The sequence below is a fragment of the Natator depressus genome, chromosome 10 (genome assembly GCF_965152275.1).
Source record: "Natator depressus isolate rNatDep1 chromosome 10, rNatDep2.hap1, whole genome shotgun sequence".
Classification (NCBI taxonomy): Eukaryota; Metazoa; Chordata; order Testudines; family Cheloniidae; genus Natator; species Natator depressus.
In genome coordinates this window covers 45,433,621-45,453,572 of record NC_134243.1, presented here as the reverse complement: position 1 = coordinate 45,453,572, position 19,952 = coordinate 45,433,621, and the positions used below count along the sequence as shown (strand labels likewise).

The following is a 19,952-nucleotide window of genomic DNA, read 5'->3' as shown; positions in this document are numbered from 1 at the left end:
TATGAAGCACTACATCTACATCCTTCTTGGTTTCTTGTTATAATTTTGCACAACTCTGTTAATGAACTTCTTGAATGCAATGCATTCATCTTTGGTGGCTTCTAGTGTGTCCAGTACTTCCATTCCTTCAATTGATATGCTCATTAGTTCATTCACATGATCAGGCAGAAGGCGACTTCTTTCAGAACACAAAATTCTATTCAATGATGAAAAAGAATGCTCCATTGTAGCTGTTGTGACTGGGAGTAGCAAGAGATTTCTACTTCTTTTAGCCCAGGAAACATAACACAAAGATCAGGTCAAGCCACTAGTGATGGTAAAAAAGAAGTTGAAGTCAAATCTTCATACATTTGTCGTATGATATTCCACTCTGTGTTCAAATTCTCTATTCTGTCCTGAGCACATGGCAGCCCCATTGCTGGTAGTGCCTCACTCCACTCAACTGTCGGTGTTTTATAGGACAGGGATCTGTAAAAGCTACGTAGAGGTTGAGTAGAATCTAGAAGTCTCTGTTGTAGGTTTTTAAGACTCAAGTCTGTGTACTTTTTCAGTTGTCTTAACAAACACTTCTTGTCCCCTTCACTTAAGGATTCAATATAAATGCCTTCATTAGTCAACTTCTGGACTGAAGTCTTTGCTTCTTCCAGTACTTTTTCAATGGATAACTCTCTGATTGATCCAAATGTAGCTTCTATTGCTGGACAAAGATCTACTACTGTTGTAGCAGATGCCTGGATGGCATTGTTTAATGACCCAGGTGGTTTCAACAGTAGACTTACAAGAGAGAGAATGGCAATAGTCTTCTCTGAACGTAGTAACAAAAGTAATCCACCAGCCTCACTACTTAGATCCATCCCATCTTGGTAGATACTTTCCAAAGCCAGTAATAATGGCTGGAGTAATTTTAAGACAACAGCCAAGGATTGCTCATGAGAAAGCCAGAGGGTTTCCCAGGTTGGACTAATTTGAACTTCAGTCCCAGTGTATCGTCTATATTTTCCAAGATATTCAGTCTTTTTGGACTCTTGCTGAAAAAAGAATATAATGAAGACATTAAATTTATAGCTTTTTAAATGTCTTTTGAAGAATCTGCAGCTTGTACTAGCGCTAGTTGGAGTAGATGGCCTCTGCAGTATGTGTAGGAGAGATTAGGGTTACACTTTTCGTTGAGCAAAGCTTGTGCTCCACCATGTCTTCCAGAGAAGTTTGCAGCTCCATCAAATGCACAAGCAGCCCTCTGTTTGGGATCCCATTGACAAGCATTTAACTCTTCTAAGATGAGGGTTGTCACAGATGCAGCCAATCTGTCTTCTGTGACTTGAACATCTAGAAATGCATCCACTGGCCTACCACTGACATCAAGATAATGTACACAATGACCTAATACTTGATGACCATTTGCATTGGTGCATTCATCAGCGATGTATGCAAATTTTTTGAATGTGGTGGGAGAGTTCTTCACTTTTTCAACTGTTGAGTCTTTCACTGTTGCACCACATGCGTCTACCAGTCAGTTGAGTTTCTTGCAGAAAGATAGTGAGCATTTGCTGGTCTTGTTCGGAACCAGTGTTCAACTTCAGGATGAACAAGTGACAATGCACTTAACATTGGCCTCCAGTTTGTAGTGTGTGGTATCTCTTGCTTAAATAGAAAGTATGATGCCACGGCCATGTTTGTTCGCATGAACTGTGTTGTGTCTCCAACATTCTTAACAGCCTCATTAACACTCACCGGTGTTGTCCTTGGTCAGTGGAGACTCAGAGTTCAGAGGTGCTTTCACATGAGTTCATCTCCCAGGTGAGGGGCAAGAAGGCACCTTGCTCGTTCCTCCAGCTGCTCACTGTTCGCTCTGGCCACTGTTGTTCGTTGTGCTGCTGTTCACTCCATCGCTCTGTTGCTAATGGCCCTGTGCTACCACCTTCTGCTGCCACCTGCCACTGTGACCTCTGCGAGTTGGTCTCTTAAGATTCCACCAGCTCTCAGTGATTTTAGCTGAGCTCTCAGTGGGGGAACCTCGCTGCTAGTGCAGACTGGGCTGTCTCTTCCACAGAAACACTGTCCCACAGCAGGTCTAAGCATTTAGACCTGATCATCAGTGATTTCAGCTGTAGTGATCACTTAACAAAACAAAGACTATGGAGCTCTGTCTTTAAACAGTGGAGAGGGGCAGGTCTAATAGTACTTGTGACTCAGGCAGACCATCAAGCAAAACACGTGTCCCCACCCTCTCTCTCAATGCCCTCCACCAGCACAGGCTAAGTACAGTTCTACTGCCCTTTACTCGTACAATAAGAACAACAACATTTCATTACACCTTCCCCCCCCCCCCCCCCGCATTCAAGTGATTTGTAACCCAACCCCAGCCAAAATCTATCACTTGGGCAACTCACCTCTGTTTGCTGGATACCTAGGTAGATTAGGTGTGAATGTAAATACAATCTGGTCCTGAAGCCTTTCCCCCCCCAGCTCCCAGGTCATCACTGGCTGTCAGGGAGAGCTCATTTAGACTTTGCTTACAAATCATAATTTGAAATTATTAGGTTGTCCAACATCACCAAAATGAATGCACTGACATTGTCAGAAACAGCTGTACAAGGAAGCTAGTCAATGTTCATATTTTTCAAATCTATGATACTTTTTCAGATACATGTATTTTATCCTACACTGTATATGCTTTTAAAGTGTGTATTAATGTTTCAATTTCAATTCAAATTTCCAAACAATCACTAAATTGGCAACACTGCATGTAAGTAGTTCACAAAACTTGTGATTTCATCAAAAAATGATGACTAGTTTGTTTGACCAGATCTATTATCCATAAAGACATGTTGACTGGTATTAAAATAGAGGGAAGATATGAGAACTTATTTAGCACAGAATCAAGATGTTGAGAACAAAATTAGTCAAGGATCAAAGAATATGAAGAGAAGACATTCTTAGATTACCTAAATACCGGTGCTAGGAGTCTAGGTAACTAACAAGAAGAATTGGAATTGCTCATTTATGAACATAAATTTGATTTTGTTGGTATTGCTCAAACCTAGTGGGATAATTCCCATGATTGGAATGTGAAAAGCAAAATAGGCAAAAGGGGAGGGTGAGTGGCCCTCTATGTCAAAAATGAGATTACCTATTTCCAAGTCACTGATAACTCAGAAGAAAATTATTTTGAATATGTATGGATCAATGTCCTAATAGATAAAGCACAAGATGGGGTATTAGTTGGTGTCTGCTACAGACCACTAAATGACTAGGGAACAGAATGACTATCTCTTTACCCACCTATCTTCAATATGTAGGAAGAAAAGCCATGTGATCATGCAGACTTCAGTTTGAGTGAAATATGCTGGAGGTCTCATGCTGTCAGTACTAAAACACCTTTGGAATTTCTAAACATTATACATGCCAGTTTCCTAACTCAAAAAGTGTTGCAGCCAACACGGGGGAATTCTTTATTTGACCTTGTCTTGACAGGTAAAGAGGAACTGATCACAGAACTGAAAATTAATTGTACTTTAGACAAGTGATCATGACTTGATCACATTTATATTGTGCAAGCAGAATAAAGTCCAAACAAGTAATATATATATACCTGGTGCTTTAAAAGGGCCAATTTCACAACACTGATGAAACAATTATGAGCCAAACTAGTTGGGAGAAATTTAAATGTAACCAGAAAAAGGTGAATGCTTATTGGGAATTGTTTAAAACCACCTTACTAGAGACCCAAAAATCCACAATCCCATCACTGAAGAAGGCCATACTGGTTAAAAAACTGACATAGTTTAGAAGGGTAATGAAGGCAGCTAAAAAAATAATATAGATAGATAAATAAATGGAAGAAAGGGGAAGTTGATGGTAATAAATATAAATCAGAAGCTAGGAAATGTAGAAAATTGATAAGGGAAGCCAAGAGACAAAAGGAAAAATCTATGGCCAGAAGAGTTAAGGACAATAAGAAAGTGGTTGTTTTAAAACAATACTCAGAACAAAAAGAATCCTGACAATGATATTGGTCCATTACTAGATGGAAATGGTAGAATTATCAATAATAATGCAGAAAAGGCTGAGGTGTTCAATAAATATTTCTGTTTTGTATCTGGAGGAAAACATGATATAGTCTCATCATGTGGTGGTGAGAACACTCTTTCCATTCCAGTAGAATCAAAGGGACACCAGGTAAAATCTATGGTCAGCAGAATTAAGGATAATGAGGAGTTTTTAAAGTATATCAGGAACAAAAAGAATCCCGACAATGGTATTGGTCCATTACCACGTGGAAATGCAGCAATATTGATAATAATGCAGAAAAGGCAGAAGTGTTCAAGAGATATTTCTGTTCTGTATTTGGGAAAAAACAGATGTGATAGGTCTAACATTGATGATGATGATTATGATGATAACACTCTTTCCAATCCACTGCTATTTGGGGAGGATGTCAAACAGCAGCACTAAAGTTAGACATTTTTAAATCAGCAGGTCCAGATAACTTGTATCTGTAGTTTGAAAAGAGCTGGCTGAGGCGCTCGTTGAACCACTAATGTGATTTTCAATAAGTCTTGGAATACCAGGGAAGTGCAAGAAGACTGGAAGAACGCTCATTCTGCGCCCATATTTTAAAAGGTTAAACAGGACGATTCCCATAATGATAGGCCTGTCAGCCTTGACATTGATCCTGGGCAAGATAATGGAGTAGCTGAAACGAGACTTGATGAATGAAGAATTAAAGGAGGGTGATGTAATTAATGCCAGTCGACACGGGCTTATGGAAAATAGATCCTGTCAAACTAACTTGATATCTTTTTTTTTCTTTTTTTTTTGCTGAGATTACAAGTTTGGTTGACAAAGGTAATAGTGTTGATGCAATATAATTAGACTTTTTTAAGGCATTTGACTTGGTACCACATGACACTTTGATTAAAAAACCTAGAAATTAATATGGCACTCATTAAATGGATTAAAACTCATTAAAACCTAGAAATTAATATGGCACTCATTAAATGGATTAAAAGCTGGCTAACTGTTAGGTCTCAATGTAAATGTAAATAGAGAATGACATGGAAGTGAACATAAAATTATCGCTGATAAAGTTGGCAGATGATACAAAAATTGGGGGAGTGGTAAATAGCAAAGAGGACAGGTCACTAATACAAGATCAATCTGGATTGCTTGGTAAACTGGACACAAGCAAACAATGTGTGTTTTAATATGGCCAAATGTAAATGAATACATCTAGGAATAAAGTATGTAGGCCACACTTACAGCATGGAAGACTCTATCCTGGGAAACAGGGACTCTGAAAAAGATCTGGGAGGTGTGGTGGATAATCCGCTGAACATGAGCTCCCAGTGCGACACTGTGGCCAAAAGGGCTAATGTCATCCCGGGATGCATAAACAGAGGAACCTTGAGTAGGAGAAAAGAGACTATTTTACCTTTGTCTTTGTCACTGGTGTGACTACTGCTACAATACCGGTTCTGGTGTCCACAATTCAAGAACGATTTTGATAAACTGGAGAGAATTCAGAGAAGATTCGTGACACTTGTTAAAAGATTAGAAAACCTGCCCTATATTGAGAGACTCAAGGAGCTCAGTCTATTTAGCTTATCAAAGAGAAGGTTAAGGGATGACTTGATCACAATCTATAAGTACCTACACGGGAACAAATATTTAATAATGGGCTCATCAATCTAGCTCAGAAAGGTCTAACACCATCCAATGGCTGGAAGTTGAAGCTAGACAAATTCAGACTGAAAATAAGCTGTAAATTTTTAACGACAGTAATTAATCTTTGGAACAACTTACCAAGGGTCGTGATGGATTCTCCATCATTAACATGTTTTAACTCAAGACGGGATGTTTTTCTAAGAGATCTGCTCTAGGGATTATTTTGGGGAAGTTCTCTGGAACTGTGCTGTACCGGAGGTCAGACTAGATGAGCTCTGGTCCCTTCCGCCCTTGGAATCTGTGAATCTATGAATTAATTATGCTGCCACCCTTAACTTTTTTACTGAGTGCATCCCATGTCAACCTCGCCGTGATTTTGCCTAAAGTCTGTGTCACGCTAACCAGCTGATAGGTACCTGAACCAGTGTTGGAGTCCTAAAAATACAAGTGCTGGAACATAAGTCAGTGGGAGGCCCCGGTAGGGAGCAGAAGATGGATGGTAGTGGGGGAGCTGGGCAGAGCAGGGGATAAGGACAGTGCAGGGTGCTGGGAGAAGCCCAAGGGAGCAGGGTGACTCCTTACAGAGCCCATCCCATCCTGCATCCCCCCTACCTTTGCGGGGCTCCTGATCCCTGTGAGGAGTTCTGCTGTCCAGGTGTCCCCACTACCCAGCTCCCAGTATTGGTCAGCACCACAGTGAACTGCCAGGTCCTGGCTGCAGCATCCTGGCTCCCTCTGTGCTGACCCGCCACCGAGCAGTCTCTACCTGGGCCTGGCACCCGCACCTGACAGCTTGGAGGATGTTCTGCAGCCATGGAGGGAAAGGAACCACTTGGACCAGGTCCAGCAGAAGTATCACAATGCTGTTCGGAATCTTAAGAAAGTGCCAGGACAGTGTTCCGGCACGGCTCAATGCTGACCGGAGCAGGATCTTATATTGCTGAGGCCAAGTCATCACCTGCCACGTTGGGAAGGAGTCTCCTTACCAGCCATGAATGGTAGAAAGTGTCACCCACGGATGCTGCTGTGAGAGCTTAGTGATAGCAAGGCACCCCGGAGCCTTCTGCACTGCAGACTGCCCTGACCAACTGGGGGTCTTTTTCTCCAACCAGAGGAGATGGCAGGCTCCTGTAGGAATATTCCTCAGCCATTCAGCATGACCTCCCTCCTCCTTGGGGCTAACTTCAACCAGCTGCTGCCATTGGGCCAGGTTGGGGACAGGATGTGATCATGTGTGGTGAGGGACAAGTAGAGTGTCAGTGGCATATTGCTGGCACTGAGCCCTTGTCATCTCACTGGAGGGGAAGAAGTGATCCTCATGCTCTCGGGAGTTCCTGCAGCCACATCACTTGACCAACTTGCTGTCTGGTTCTTCCCCTGCAGGGTGTTCTGGCTGGCCGTTCTGGTTGGTCTGGTCACATGGCTGATTCTGGACACCTCCAAAAGGCCAGAGCAACTGATTTCATTTGCTGGCCTCTGCGCATTTGTTCTGTTCCTCTTTGTCTGCTCCAAACACCATGCTGCAGTAAGTGGATGTGTTTCCTTTGGGTTCTGCACTTCCATGCAGGAAGGACTGGCTTGGGCCAATGCTGCAGATGCTGCTTCTCCATGGGAAGGTCTCCCTGACCAGCTCAGCTCTGGCTTGTCCTAGGGGCTGAAGGCAGAGGTTGTCTCTGGGAGCATGCACCCTCTTGTACTGTTTGCATTTGTTATCTCCTGGTACCCCATAGAAGAAGCCTCTGGTGCACCAGCGGAAAAGGGGGAGGGCGCCCAGCCAGCGGAGCTCACTGGTAGAGATCAGAGCGGCAGCACGGCCAGAGAACAGAGCATAGGCCACCCACTCCTGAGCCCAGATTCTGGCTCTCCGGGTGACACGCCTTTGAGCTTGGACAATAAATTCCCCATCGCCCTCCACCCGCAGTGGGGACAGAAATACTGACCTCAGGCCAGAGTTACAAGGGGGTCAGGCACCCTTAGATGCAGATAGGCACCTAGTGGGGTTTACAAAGCACCTAAGTGAGTTCAGCGCCCAACTCCTATTGACTTTTAACCTCACCTGTTTAGGTAATCTTGAAAATCCCACTGCAATATTCCTAGCTGCAACATTAGGTGCCTAAATACCTTTGTAATTCTGCTCCCCCCCCAGCCTGTTTCTTGTTCAGTAGGGTCAGGCTTTGATCTGGGTCACAGTGGTGCAGGGCCATTGACAGGAAAGCTCCTCTGAGAGTGAGCCTGGCATGTGTGCAAAGGGTGATGTGTCCTTACATGGAGGAATTGTTCCCCTGGCATCCATTCCCTGATTTGCATCATCTCATTGCCTGTCTCCCTGGTCCCTTCCTCTGCTCTCTCTCTCTGTCTGCCCCTTGGTTTCCTCCCATTCCACCTCCTTAGCCCGCTTTTTCAGAGTGCACTAGAGCCCGTGGGATATTCAGAAAGCCCTGCCTCTCACTGGGCGGGGCCTGGTCAGCCAAACAGAGGTGGGAGCTCACTCTGGGCTGGAGGGACCCCTTCAGAGAAGAGGGGAAAGTGCATCTTGCAAGAGGCTCCCTCAGCCCAGCATGGTGGGGTCAATGCTCACATCCCTCACCTTGTCCTACCTGCTGTCTGTCTAGGGGTTTCTATGGCACCCATCACCATGGCAGCTAAGTGCCTGCTGACTCTTCCCTTGAAATGACAGTGGGGCTTGGAGTCTGATATGACTAACAGAGGCTAGAGTGGAAAGATGATGGGACTTAAAACATAGGGCACTGCTTTGGTCTTGGTCCCAGGTGCCCTGGAGAGCTGTCTTCTGGGGCCTTGGCTTGGAGTTTGTTCTTGGCATCTTTATAATCAGAACGGATCCTGGATTCGAAGCATTCCAGTGGCTTGGCAATCAGATCCAGGTACTGAGTGCTCTGCTGCCAGATGGTGGGGGAGGTTTGAGGTGGAGCGGGGAGAGGGCATGGAGGTGAGGTAGGATGGGCGTGTTTGGAGTTGATGGAGATGCGTGTGGAGGTGGGAATGGGGTGGGTGGGCATGGGGGTGAGGCTGGGGTGAGGTTGCGTATGGAGGTGGGGTTGGGAAGGGGAAGGGTGGAAGATCAAGGTAAGGCTGGGGCTGGAGTGGAGGATGGGGGTAGGGTGGAGGTGGGGCCAGGTGAGCAGGCATGGGGCTAGGTTCTAACTATTCTTTATTGCTCAGGAAATGGAAGCTTAAGCTGGTGTTGGCCAATAGCCTGAAGGGAGCTGGTGAGGCCGTCACGGGGACCTGGCATGACTAGTTGTTCCTTTAACTGTAGCAGGAAGCCGGGCAAGGAGTGGGCCTGGCTCTGGGCAGGAGTGGTGCAGAGAAGCAGAGGGAGGCTGAACAGTTCTAGGGCTAGGACTAGTAAAGTTCCTTGTTCAGTGTTAGCAGAAAGCGGCTCCCTCTGTCCTGGGGCCCCACGGGCGCTGGCCCTTCTCTCATGTTGGTTCCCATAAGCTTGTCAGTAAGTGGGGGCTCCCCAACTCCCATGGCCCTCATTGTCCTGGCACCCAGGAGGCAGCCTCCCACCCTGTTCCCTTTATCTGGGCCTGACTCCTTGCCACAGAGACCCCAACTCCGACACTGCCATGAAGTCCCTGGTGGCTGCTGGAGCCCTTGCCTCCAGATCATTTGTCAGGCCACTGACACTTCCCTTACACTCCTGGCTCTCCTCCAGTACCCCCTCCTCCACTCTGTCCAGGGCAGAGGCTCTAGAGGCTTCCCCATGCCATGCAGTGCACACTGGGGCAGGATGGATTGTTGCTGTGATCCCCAGGCAGGGCTAGAGCACTGTGTGGGGGAGGGGGCTTGCGGGGTTTCCCTGTAACGGTCACGGCTGAGGAGGCCTTGTGGCATATTCTCCTGGGCATTGCTCCCCATCATATACCATCTCCCCACACAGACCTTCCTGAGTTACACCACTGCTGGCTCCAGCTTCGTCTTTGGGGACACACTGATCAAGGAGGCCTTTGCCTTTCAGGTCAGCACGTGGGTCGTGGGGAGGACAGTGGGTGTTAGGAGCTAGATTTCCTCTGGCCTGGATCACCCTGCCAGGCCTACGGGGAGAGGCCATTGGCACCGCCCAGGGGAGGGGAGCATTAGGTGCAGAGCAGCCCTGGCTCTCATTCTGCCACTCTGTGCCTGTAGTGAGAGCTGGTGCTGTGAGATCCCCCTTCTACCTGGCATGCAGCCTTAGCACTGCCGGACCTCCGGGCTCATGGGCCTTCCTGTGGACTATTCTGTGCTCTGCGATTCTGCGCCACGCCATGCCCAGCTGCAGGCACTGGGGCGAGATGTGGGGCTTCAGCCTATGCTCTGCCACGGGCTCTCAGCAAGCCCTGCTGGGCCCCTGTGCTGACCCTGTGCGCTGGTGTTCTGCCCACAGGCTTTACCAATTGTCGTGTTCTTCAGCTGTGTGATGTCCATTCTCTACTACGTTGGCCTCATGCAGTGGCTCATCCTGAAGGTAAGACCAAGCCCTGGGTCTCGGGGGATTGCAGCTCTGGTAAAAGGGGGGATTGATGGTAGGGCCTGCTCCTCCCACCTGTTGCATGAGGCTGTACAGGTCTTGGTGCCCCAGTGTTCATGTCACTAACCAGCCTGTCCCCCTGTTCCCCCTTGAAATAACCTAGACTTTGGCGGGTGGAGCCCCTGCCAGGGCTACATCTGAGAGGGTACCCAGTTTAGCCAGCTTGCTAGGAGCCCCAGCTCGCCGTGCGGCGCCCACCCATGTCCCAGGAGCTCCTGGCACTGGCAGGCTGGGGCAGCAGGACTGCTTATGAAAGGGGAACACGTGGCTGGAAGCTTTGTATTAACATAGGACTCAGCCCCAGAGTGGCTGCCCCCGAGCTCTCAGGAGCTCCTGTGGGGCTGTGCAAAGCCCTGGTACCAGAGCACTCATTCCTGTATCTCTGCCTCAGCCACACGTCTTGGATCTAGGCCCACAGCCGGGCAGGGTCTGGCCACGAGGGGCAAAGCCTTTGTGAAATGTCCTGGATTTGTCCTGAGGCTGAGCCCTGCCTTCTTCCCTGCAGATCTCCTGGCTGCTGCAAATCACCATGGGTACTACGCCCACTGAGACCCTCAGCGTGGCAGGAAACATCTTTGTAGGACAGGTAAGAGCTGCTGGGAAGCAACTCAGCATCCCTCAGGCTGGGCAGCACCAGGACATGACCACCAAACACCTCACACCCCCCCGCAAGGGGCAGAGTGCCCCCTCCCTCCCTGCCTGTGGCCTCTAGGTCCCTCCCAGTCCCTTTGGAGGTACATGTCTCAGCCCCATGATGGAAGCCAGGCCCCATGTCCCATTTCCCCTGTCAGAGGGCAGGCTCCTGGGAGGCCCTGCTGCAGTGTGTGCTATGGACCACTCTAGCCTGCTCACGGCTCCAGAGGATGCGCTCAGACATCCCCCAGATCCCTGGGGAGACATGAGCCCCTGGGGTAACACTGTGGGGTGAACCCCCTCTGCCTAGGGCACAGCTGGCCAGGGAAGCATCTCTTGTTCTGCAAATCAGCTGGAGCTTCATTGCCTTTTCCTGTGGTGCAGACAGAGGCCCCACTGCTGGTCCTCCCCTACCTGGCGGACATGACGCTCTCAGAAGTTCATGCAGTGATGACCGGGGGCTTCGCCACCATTGCCGGCAGCGTGATGGGAGCCTACATGTCCTTTGGGGTGAGTGCAGCAGTCAGCACCCAGACTCCCCTGCCTCAGTGCAGGCAGCGATATCTGGGCAGGGCTGCCACCTGGACAAGCTGGTTTTTGGCTTCTGTGTCCGGGCACCATTTAGGGTGGCCAGGTGCCTGGTAAATGGCACCTGAACCAAAAGTCCAGTTACCATGGGGTGGAGAGAGGCGCCGGATCATCCTGCACCAGCCCCTGCTCAGCTGCAGCCGCCTCCTACCTGCAGGCAGGCTCCTTGAGACGATCCAGCGAGCAATGGGGGCGGGGCCTTGGGGGCAAGAGGTGGAGAAGTCGGCGGGGCCTGGGGAAGAAGCAGAGAAGGGGCGAGGCCTTGGGGGAAGAGGTGGGGCAGGGGTGGGGCCTTTGGAGTCAGGTTACCAGCAATTAGAAAGGTGGCAATGCAATATCTGGGCCTAGGCTTCTCGCAGCATGTATGCCATAGGGTCTGTGCTGGGGTCTTAGCACATAGGGGGACTGGCAAAAGAATTGCCATGGGGAGGCAAAGGGGCTGGGGGGCAGATAGGAGACAGACCTGCCCTCAGCCAGATGTAAAGTTCCCCAGGATGAACCTAAATGGCACCCGAACGGCACCCATCCACAGCCCTGCCTGCCCTGCCATGACAGCCAGCAAGCCCATCCCATGGGGGCACTCCATGGATTTCTTTGGCTTCTCTCAGTGTGGGCTCAGCCCTGAGGATGGGACGGAGGCTGCACTGAGCAAGGCCAAGGTGGCATAGAGTCTGAGGCCAGCCCATCTAGGCTGTCCGCTATCACAGGCCACTTCCTTGTGAAACTCAGCAACCGGAATTAGACCAAAGTATTACAGCCTTCAAGGGTACATTTACTCTGCAATTAGACCCCCGGGGCAAGCCCGTGCCAGCTGACTCAGGCTTGCGGGGCTGGTTAATGGCGGTGTAGACGTCTGGACTCAGGCTGAAGCCTGGGTTCTAGGACCCTGAGAGTGGCAGAGCCTGATGTGTACACTGCAATTACATAGCCCCTTAGCTGAAGCCCTGGAAGCCCAAAGCCAGCCCCGGGTCTCTCATTACAGTGTAGACATACCCCAAAAGACTAAACTATTGTGTGCCACAGTCTGTGTCTGTGCTGGCAGGTATGGTACAGAGCTCCCCTTGCTCTGACCTGTGTGGGCAGAATATCTGATCTCTGTGTTTGGGAATTGCATGTGCCAGGGCTAGGAGACTGTGTCACCTGGATTCCTGTAGTGTAGATGGGCCCTGGAGACGCACAACTAGGGTTAGAGCTCAGATCTAGGGGGCTCACCCAAGCCTGACTCTAACCAAGAGCCATGCTAGCCAGGTCCCCGCTTGAAGCTGACTGGAGATCCAGAATGGGGTCTCTTGGATGCCCAACTTGAAGCCTGTAAGCACCAGCTGCTGCCATTCTTGTCCTGGGGGCAGCTGAGTTGAGGCTGGGGGTGGAGCATGTGCAGTCAGGCCCTAGGAATGGGCTGAGCAATTGGGCACACAGTGTGTGGTGGAATCACCTAGCTGACAGCTCCCTTCCTAGCCATGGTGAGAACTAGGGGTGTCCATGGTTCTCCTGTCACTGCTCGCCTGCCGCTCATACCAGGGTCCCTGCAGTATTAGTGTGCTCCGTGCCCTCTGAGCTGGGGGCACATGCATCCTGCTGGCAGGCACTCCTGCACACGCTTCACCAGGGCTGACCACTGGGAACGTCCCCGCCGTGTGTGCTGTAGATTGATCCCTCCTCGCTGATCGCTGCCTCTGTGATGGCTGCGCCCTGTGCTCTCGCCATGGCCAAGCTGGTCTATCCGGAAGTGGAAGAGTCCAAATTCAAGAGCAAGGAAGGCGTGAAGCTCAGTAGAGGGTGAGTGATGTGGTGCTCGGGGCAGGGGGTGCTAACACCCAGCTGGCTCAGGCAAGACTCCCTTGCTCTAGGGGCAGGTGGCAACAAGGTGACTCACAGTTCTGGGTGCCCTGAGAAGTGTCACAGCCCCACAATGCACTGCCTGACCCTGTCCCCCCCACCAGCCTGACCTTGCCCCCAGCCCTTCCCTGTCCTGCCCCGCCCCACACCGCCCTTCCCTGCTCTGCCTGGCCCTGCCCCACCTAGCCAGGCTCTGCCACACCCTGCCTTTCTCTGCCCTGACCCACCCCACCCTTCCCTGCGCTCCCTGCCCCCCCGGCCCTGCCCCACCCCTCTATTCCCTGCTCAGCCTGGACCTGCCCTTCACTGCACTGCCTTGTCCTGCTCTGCCCAACCCTTCCCTGCGCTGCCTACCCTGCCCCATATTGCCTGCCCCACTCTGCGCTGCTTGCCATATCCTGAACCCGGCCATGCCCTACTTTGCCTTGCCCCGAACCTGCCCTACCCTGGCACAACTGTCCTTGACCAACCCGGCCTGCCTGGCTCCCCGCACCTTGCAGACATGCCACTCCCATGCTGTGCTTAGCCCTGCCTCAAGCCCTGCAGCATGTCTCCCGAACAATGCTCCCTCCCAACACACCAGATAACCACCTCATCTGCCCCTTCATCCTGCACTGTGCCGTGAACACTGGGTTCCGACTCAAACATTCTCCTCTGGGCTACACCAGCCCTGCCTTCACCCTGCAGGTTGACAATCGATGCACCCCAGCCCCCAAGTCCTTTTAAAGTGTCCCCCTGTGGTGTCCAGCCCCTGATCGCTGGATACCCACAGAAATCCCAGACCCTCTGGTCCCAAAGGAGCAGTGTCCCCTAGTCAGCCTACCAGTCCTATACCACACACAGCACTTGAGGAAAATTATAGTAAAAAAAAGGAAATGTATCTAAGAGAGAATAGAGATTCAAACAGAAACAAGTGTGAGTGATGGAAACTAGTGGTTACAAACAACAAAATCATAATTGCGACCTTGGGCCTACACTTGCAATGAGTTCCCATCCCTAGGTTCTCACCCCAAAGTTCGGTCTTCTGCAGCACTTGCTGGCCCCAAGGAGGCAGGGCTCAGTACAGGAAGCATCCCGCTCATCAAGGTACTGCCTCAGTGAACGGATGCAGTCTTTCCCCACCCTGTAATACACTGACTCAGTCCTTTGTCTCTGTTCCCAGACAGGCCCAGCCCCTCGCTGCCCTGTCGTTCCTGGTCACTGCCTTGTGGTTGCGAGGTTTATAGTTTGATGGTTTTCCATTGACTTGCCTGGGTTGTTTCAGCAGTGCATAGCTGAGACATAAACAAGCTGATGTAATCAGCTAGCCAGGGAGAGGCCATCTCAAGAAATATGAGTCCTTCGTGACTCTCTTTCACTGCAAGACCATAGGGATGTAATTTTCAGTATAGTTACATTAGTCCTTCTCTATTACCTGTCCATGCATCTCATAGTGATCCAGAGTGCCGAGAAGTGACCGCACATGCTGCTCTTTATGGATCAGTCCCATGATAACAGTGTATTATTAGGTTTCAGAGTAGCAGCCGTGTTAGTCTGTATTCGCAAAAAGAAAAGGAGGACTTGTGGCACCTTAGAGACTAACAAATTTGAGCATAAGCTTTCGTGAGCTACAGCTCACTTCATCGGATGCGTTCAGTGGAAATTCCACTGAATGTATCTGATGAAGCGAGCTGTAGCTCACGAAAGCTTATGCTCAAATAAATTTGTTAGTCTCTAAGGTGCCACAAGTCCTCCTTTTCTTTTAGTGTATTATTAGGTATAGTGAGTTTATCAGGTCTGACATGAGCTGCTTTTAAAGAACAGTGAGCTCTCTGCCAGTTGGCACCACAGGGGTCCCTCGCACTGACCGCTCTCCTTGTACCGCCAGGGCTGAGCAGAATATCCTGGAAGCTGCCAGCAATGGTGCCGCCGCCTCCGTGGGGCTGGTCGCTAACATTGCAGCCAACCTGATCGCCTTCCTGGCTGTGCTGAAGTTCATCAATGCTGCCCTGTCCTGGTTCGGGGAGCTGGTGAACATCAAGGAGCTCTCGTTCCAGGTACTGCCATGCCAAGCACCTGGAGGCAGCCCCACACTCGCAGGGACTCGCCCCATTCTGCGATCCTCATTCCGCCCTCTCCCTTGCCCACTGCAGTGCTTCCCCTGCACCACAGCCACCATGCCCCTTTCTCCCATGTCCTTCACCTTCTCCTGAAAGCACCCCGCCCGCACTCTGCATGCCGCCCCCCCACAGCTCAAAGCAGAGCAAGAAGCTGCCCCTCCTCCCGCCTAGGGTTGCCAACTTTCTAATTGCACAAAACCGAACACCCTTGCCCTGCCCCTTCTCTGAGGCTCCACCCCCGCTCACTCCATCCCCCCCCATCACTTGCTCTCCCCCACCCTCACTCACTTATTTTTACTGGACTGGGGCAAAGAGTTGGGGTGCAGGAGGGGTTTGGGCTCCAGGGTGGGGCCAGAAATGAGGGCTTCAGGGTGCAGGAAGAGGCTCCAGACTGGAGCATGGGTGTGGTCTCTGGAGTGGGGCCGGACATGAGGGGTTTGTGGTGCAGGAGGGGGCTCCAGAATGGGGGGTTTGGAGTGTGGGAGGGGGCTCCGGGCTGAGGCAGGGGTTTGGGGTATGGGAGTGGGTATGGGCTCTGGGCTGGGGGTGCTGGTTCAGGGATAGGGCCACTCAGCCTGCCCTGGCTCCCCTCCACCTCCATACTAAGGACTTGCATCTCCACCTCCTCTCCAGCCTGGCTCCCCCAGACCCACATCTGGGCCCAACTCCCAAGCCCCTCCTGCTGCCTCAATCCTGAGCTCCTGGCTGAGAATGTCTGCCGGGGGGGGGGGACTTTGTACTGTGTCCAGTATCTCCCTTCTCCCACCCAGTCCATCGGCCCGAGCCCAGATCAGAGGCTCTGTCCTTTGAAAACCTACATACCCCCCCAAGAATGGCCCACTCCACCCAGACACATGCCCCAACCCAGCCTCCCGGCAGTGCCAGATCTCACTGCACTGTGACCTCCACATAGCCAGACAGCTCCCATCCAGTGAGCTGGAGCTTGTCTTATGCCACATGCAGCTGCTGGACATGGGATGGCCCTGCCTCCCCACTCTCCAGGGAGGGTCTGAGTCCTGCTAGTGCCAGGCAGCCTGAGAGCGCCTACCACCCTGTCCCATTTCAAAACAGGGCTCAGAACAGCTCCAGGCCCAGCAGAAAAGGTGCCAGATTTGTGACAGCTGTGTTCTCCCACTGGGCACTCGGGGGCAAATTGCCCCAGGTCAGCTGTTGGGGGGCTCTGGCCAAAGAGGCAGAGCAGGGTGCAGAGCAAAGATGGGGTTAGGAACCTGAGCCTTCCCCAGTCCTGCCTAGGGTTGCCAACTTTCTAATTGCAGAAAACCAAACACCCTTGCCCAACCCCTGCCATGCCCCTTCCCTGAGGCCCCAGCCTTGCTCCCCCCTTCTCCAAGGCCCCACTTTTGCTTACTTTTGTTGGGTTGGGGGAGGGGTATGGGTTGTGGAAGGGGATGAAGGCTCCGGCTGGGGGTGCAGGCTCTGGGGTGGGGCTGGGGATGCGGGGTTTGGGGTGCAGGAGGGGACTCCAGGCTGGGGGGGGTGGGGGCTGAGGGGTTTGGAGTGTGTGAGGGGGCTCTGGGCTGATGCAGGAGGTTGGGGTGTGGGAGGGGGCACAGGCTCGGGGCTGGGGATATGGGCTCCAGGGTGGGGCCTGAAATTAAGGGTTCAGGGTTTGGAAGGGGGCTCTGGGCTGGGGCAGGGGGTTGGGATACAGAGTGCAGGAGGGGCTCAGGGCTGGGGTAGGGGGTTGGGTCACAGGAGGGGTGTTGGCTCCAGGCGGCGCTTACCTCAGGCGGCTCCTGGGAAGTGGCCACATGTATCTTTGCCTCTTTGGCTCCTAGGTGGACGCACAGCCAGGAGGTTGTGTGTGCCCACAAATGCTGCCCCCACAGCTCCCACTGAATCATAGAATCATAGGCAACGGAATCTCACCCACCCACTCCTGTAACAAACCCCTAACTTATGTCTGAGCTATTGAAGTCCTCAAATTGTGATTTAAAGACTTCAAAGTGCAGAGAATCCTCCAGCAAGTGAACTGTGCCCCACACTGCAGAGGAAGGCGAAAAATCCCCAGGGCCTCTGCCAATCTGCCCTGGAAGAAAATTCCTTCCCGACCCCAAATATGGCAATCAGCTAAACCCTGAGCATGTGAGCAAGACTCACCAGCCAGAAACCCAGGAAAGAATTCTCTGTAGTAACTCAGATCCCACCCCATTGGCTGCAGTTCCTGGTGGCGCTCGGGGCAGGGGCAGTGTGGAGAGCCCTCCCGGTCGTGCCTCCGCCTAGGAGCCGGAGAGACATGTGGCTGCTTCCCAGAAGCCAGGTACAGAGCCTGCCTATGCCACCAACCGTACTTTTAATGGCTTGGTCAGCGGTGCTGACCGGAGCCACCAAAGTCCCTATTCAACCAGGTGTTCCGGTTGTAAACTGGACAGACACCTGGCAAGCCTAGTCCTGCCATGTGAGCACAGAGAGGCTGTTACCTCCTAAGTTATGAGTTGCCTAAGATAGAGCCAAACTGGGGTGATGCTTTCTCCTGCCGCCATTAGCGGTCTGCTGCAGCACAGCACCACCAGGAGCCCAGCGCAGGCTGGTGCTGGGCAGGAGGATGGTATGCAATGGAGCAGCTGGGGGCGGGTTGTGGGTCAAACACACATCGTTGTTAACCATCTCCGGGGGGCTGTGTCCCAGATAATCTGCTCCTACATCCTGATGCCTGTGGCCTTCCTCATGGGGGCAGACTGGGCAGACTCACCTCTGGTGGCTGAGCTGCTAGGTATCAAAATCTTCCTGAACGAGTTTGTGGCATATGAGCAGCTGGCAACGTACAAGAAGAACCGGCTGTCGGGGCTGGAGGAGTGGAGTGGAGGTCGCAAGCAGTGGATTTCGGTGAGAGCCATGAGCTGCCACGCTGGGGAATGGGCTGAGCAACTCGGGGGGACTCTGTGTCTGGGCAGAGGGAAATAACAATCTGCCAAGCATCTCAGACTTCCTTGCCCAGACAGGGCTAGCCTGGCCCTGCATCAGGCTTGAGGCAGAAAGAGAGCCATGGCTGCCCGGCGAGGGCTGCAGGCTCCCTGGGAGTGCCAGCTGCCAGCAAGCAGGGACAGGTGTCTCTGATTGCTCCCAACACGAATCCCCATACTCCGTCTCGGCAGGTCCAGGGGCCACACAGACAGCGCAAAGGCTGCCCCCACACTTGCTGAGCTGCACTTGCCTTGGCAGACAGGTCAGGGCCTGAAAGGCCAGGGAGAGCAAGCCCCTGGCCCAGGGTGGGTGCTGCCATGCACTGTGCTGTTCCTCTGTGCTCAAAGGAGAGGGAAGGGCCATTCAGCACTATGGGATTGCTCAGGGTCAGCTCCGGGGCCTTGGCTTTTCTGTGCTATTGCCCTGTGAGGGGCTGTTGACTCGCGCACACAGGCTGAGGCCAGCAGGATCAGTGTGGGGGGGATCACTGGGGGTGGCTCCCCTGGGGACACATCTCCACAGTGCCTCTGACCTGCTGTTGTGCTGTTTAGATGCGAGCTGAAACCATCGCGACCTTTGCCCTCTGTGGATTCGCCAATCTCAGCTCCATTGGGATCACGCTGGGAGGACTGAGTGAGTTTGGAGCACGATGGGACGGGGAATTGAGAGCAGGGGTGAAGCCTGCAGTGGTATTGCTGGGGGAAGATCCCCTGACCGAGATCAGGGCCCCATTGTGTCAAGTGCAGCACAGACCCCGACTGAGACTGGGGGGCCCTGTCTTTCTGGTGCGGCACAGATACAGTGAGTTCCTACCTCAAAGAGCTCACAATCTGCATGGACAAGACAGACTGGTGGGAGGAGAAAGAGATGCCAAGAGGGGCAGTGGCTGGCCTAAGGTCACACAGCTGCAGAGCTGGAATTTACCAAAGTCTCCTGATGCCCTGTGCCCAGGCCCCATTCCTCCCCTTTGTGATTATACTGGACAGTGCCTTTCCATCCTGCTGGGGGAACTCTGCACCCCAGCCCAGTGGGGGTGAGGGTGGAAAGGGCAAGGTTTAGATTGTTGAGCACCAAGTAATTGTATCCTAAAATCACTAAAACCATCTAATTGAGAGAAACAAGAAATGGGAGGCCAGCCCTTTCCCATTGTTCTCACGGCCAGTCCAGGGCTCTGACTCCTACAACCTAATCCCGGGGGCTCTCAGGCAAAAAAGACAGATGCTGCAGACTCTGGTGGACCTGCAGTTTCAACCATCCCATAGTTGCCTCCTTCTGCAGCTCATTGAGAACTCTATATTGAAACCTCCCTATACCCCTCTCAACATTTCACGTAGCACAAAGGGTCACTGCACTATCCCTACCATTCCAACCCGGGGACATTAAAGACAATCACAGCTTCTCATATGCTGACCTATGAAAGCCACGGTAGGCGTATGTGTAACTGAAATGGACATGAATGTTCTTTTCCCTTCATAATTTCTGGTCTCTTAATTTATTTATTAAGCTTTCATTGAGATTTGTTTTAAAATTGAATGTGTGTGACGGGATCAAGACTCACCACCGCTGGCGCCTCCAGCTGGATGTTCCGGGAATTAGCTCTGTCTGCTGCGGGGCTTCCTCAGTGTGTGGTGTCTTGCCCGTTGTCCATTCGGCTGCCCTGGGACCCGCGT

At 51.8% G+C, this 19,952-nt stretch overlaps 1 protein-coding gene across 3 annotated transcripts in view; it reads left to right on the top strand.

Moving 5' to 3' along the window:
* The window catches only part of LOC141995110 (sodium/nucleoside cotransporter 1-like), a 42,239-nt gene that overhangs the window by 11,888 nt on the left and 10,399 nt on the right, over positions 1 to 19,952 (top strand). For all 3 annotated transcript variants that reach the window (XM_074965966.1, XM_074965964.1, XM_074965965.1), the window contains 10 exons: positions 7,051 to 7,192; positions 8,436 to 8,549; positions 9,572 to 9,649; positions 10,055 to 10,135; positions 10,704 to 10,784; positions 11,216 to 11,341; positions 13,068 to 13,198; positions 15,126 to 15,294; positions 18,007 to 18,204; positions 18,834 to 18,915. In XM_074965966.1, coding sequence (XP_074822067.1) covers positions 7,051 to 7,192; positions 8,436 to 8,549; positions 9,572 to 9,649; positions 10,055 to 10,135; positions 10,704 to 10,784; positions 11,216 to 11,341; positions 13,068 to 13,198; positions 15,126 to 15,294; positions 18,007 to 18,204; positions 18,834 to 18,915 — 1,202 coding nt within the window. The remainder of the gene's footprint in view (positions 1 to 7,050; positions 7,193 to 8,435; positions 8,550 to 9,571; positions 9,650 to 10,054; positions 10,136 to 10,703; positions 10,785 to 11,215; positions 11,342 to 13,067; positions 13,199 to 15,125; positions 15,295 to 18,006; positions 18,205 to 18,833; positions 18,916 to 19,952) is intronic.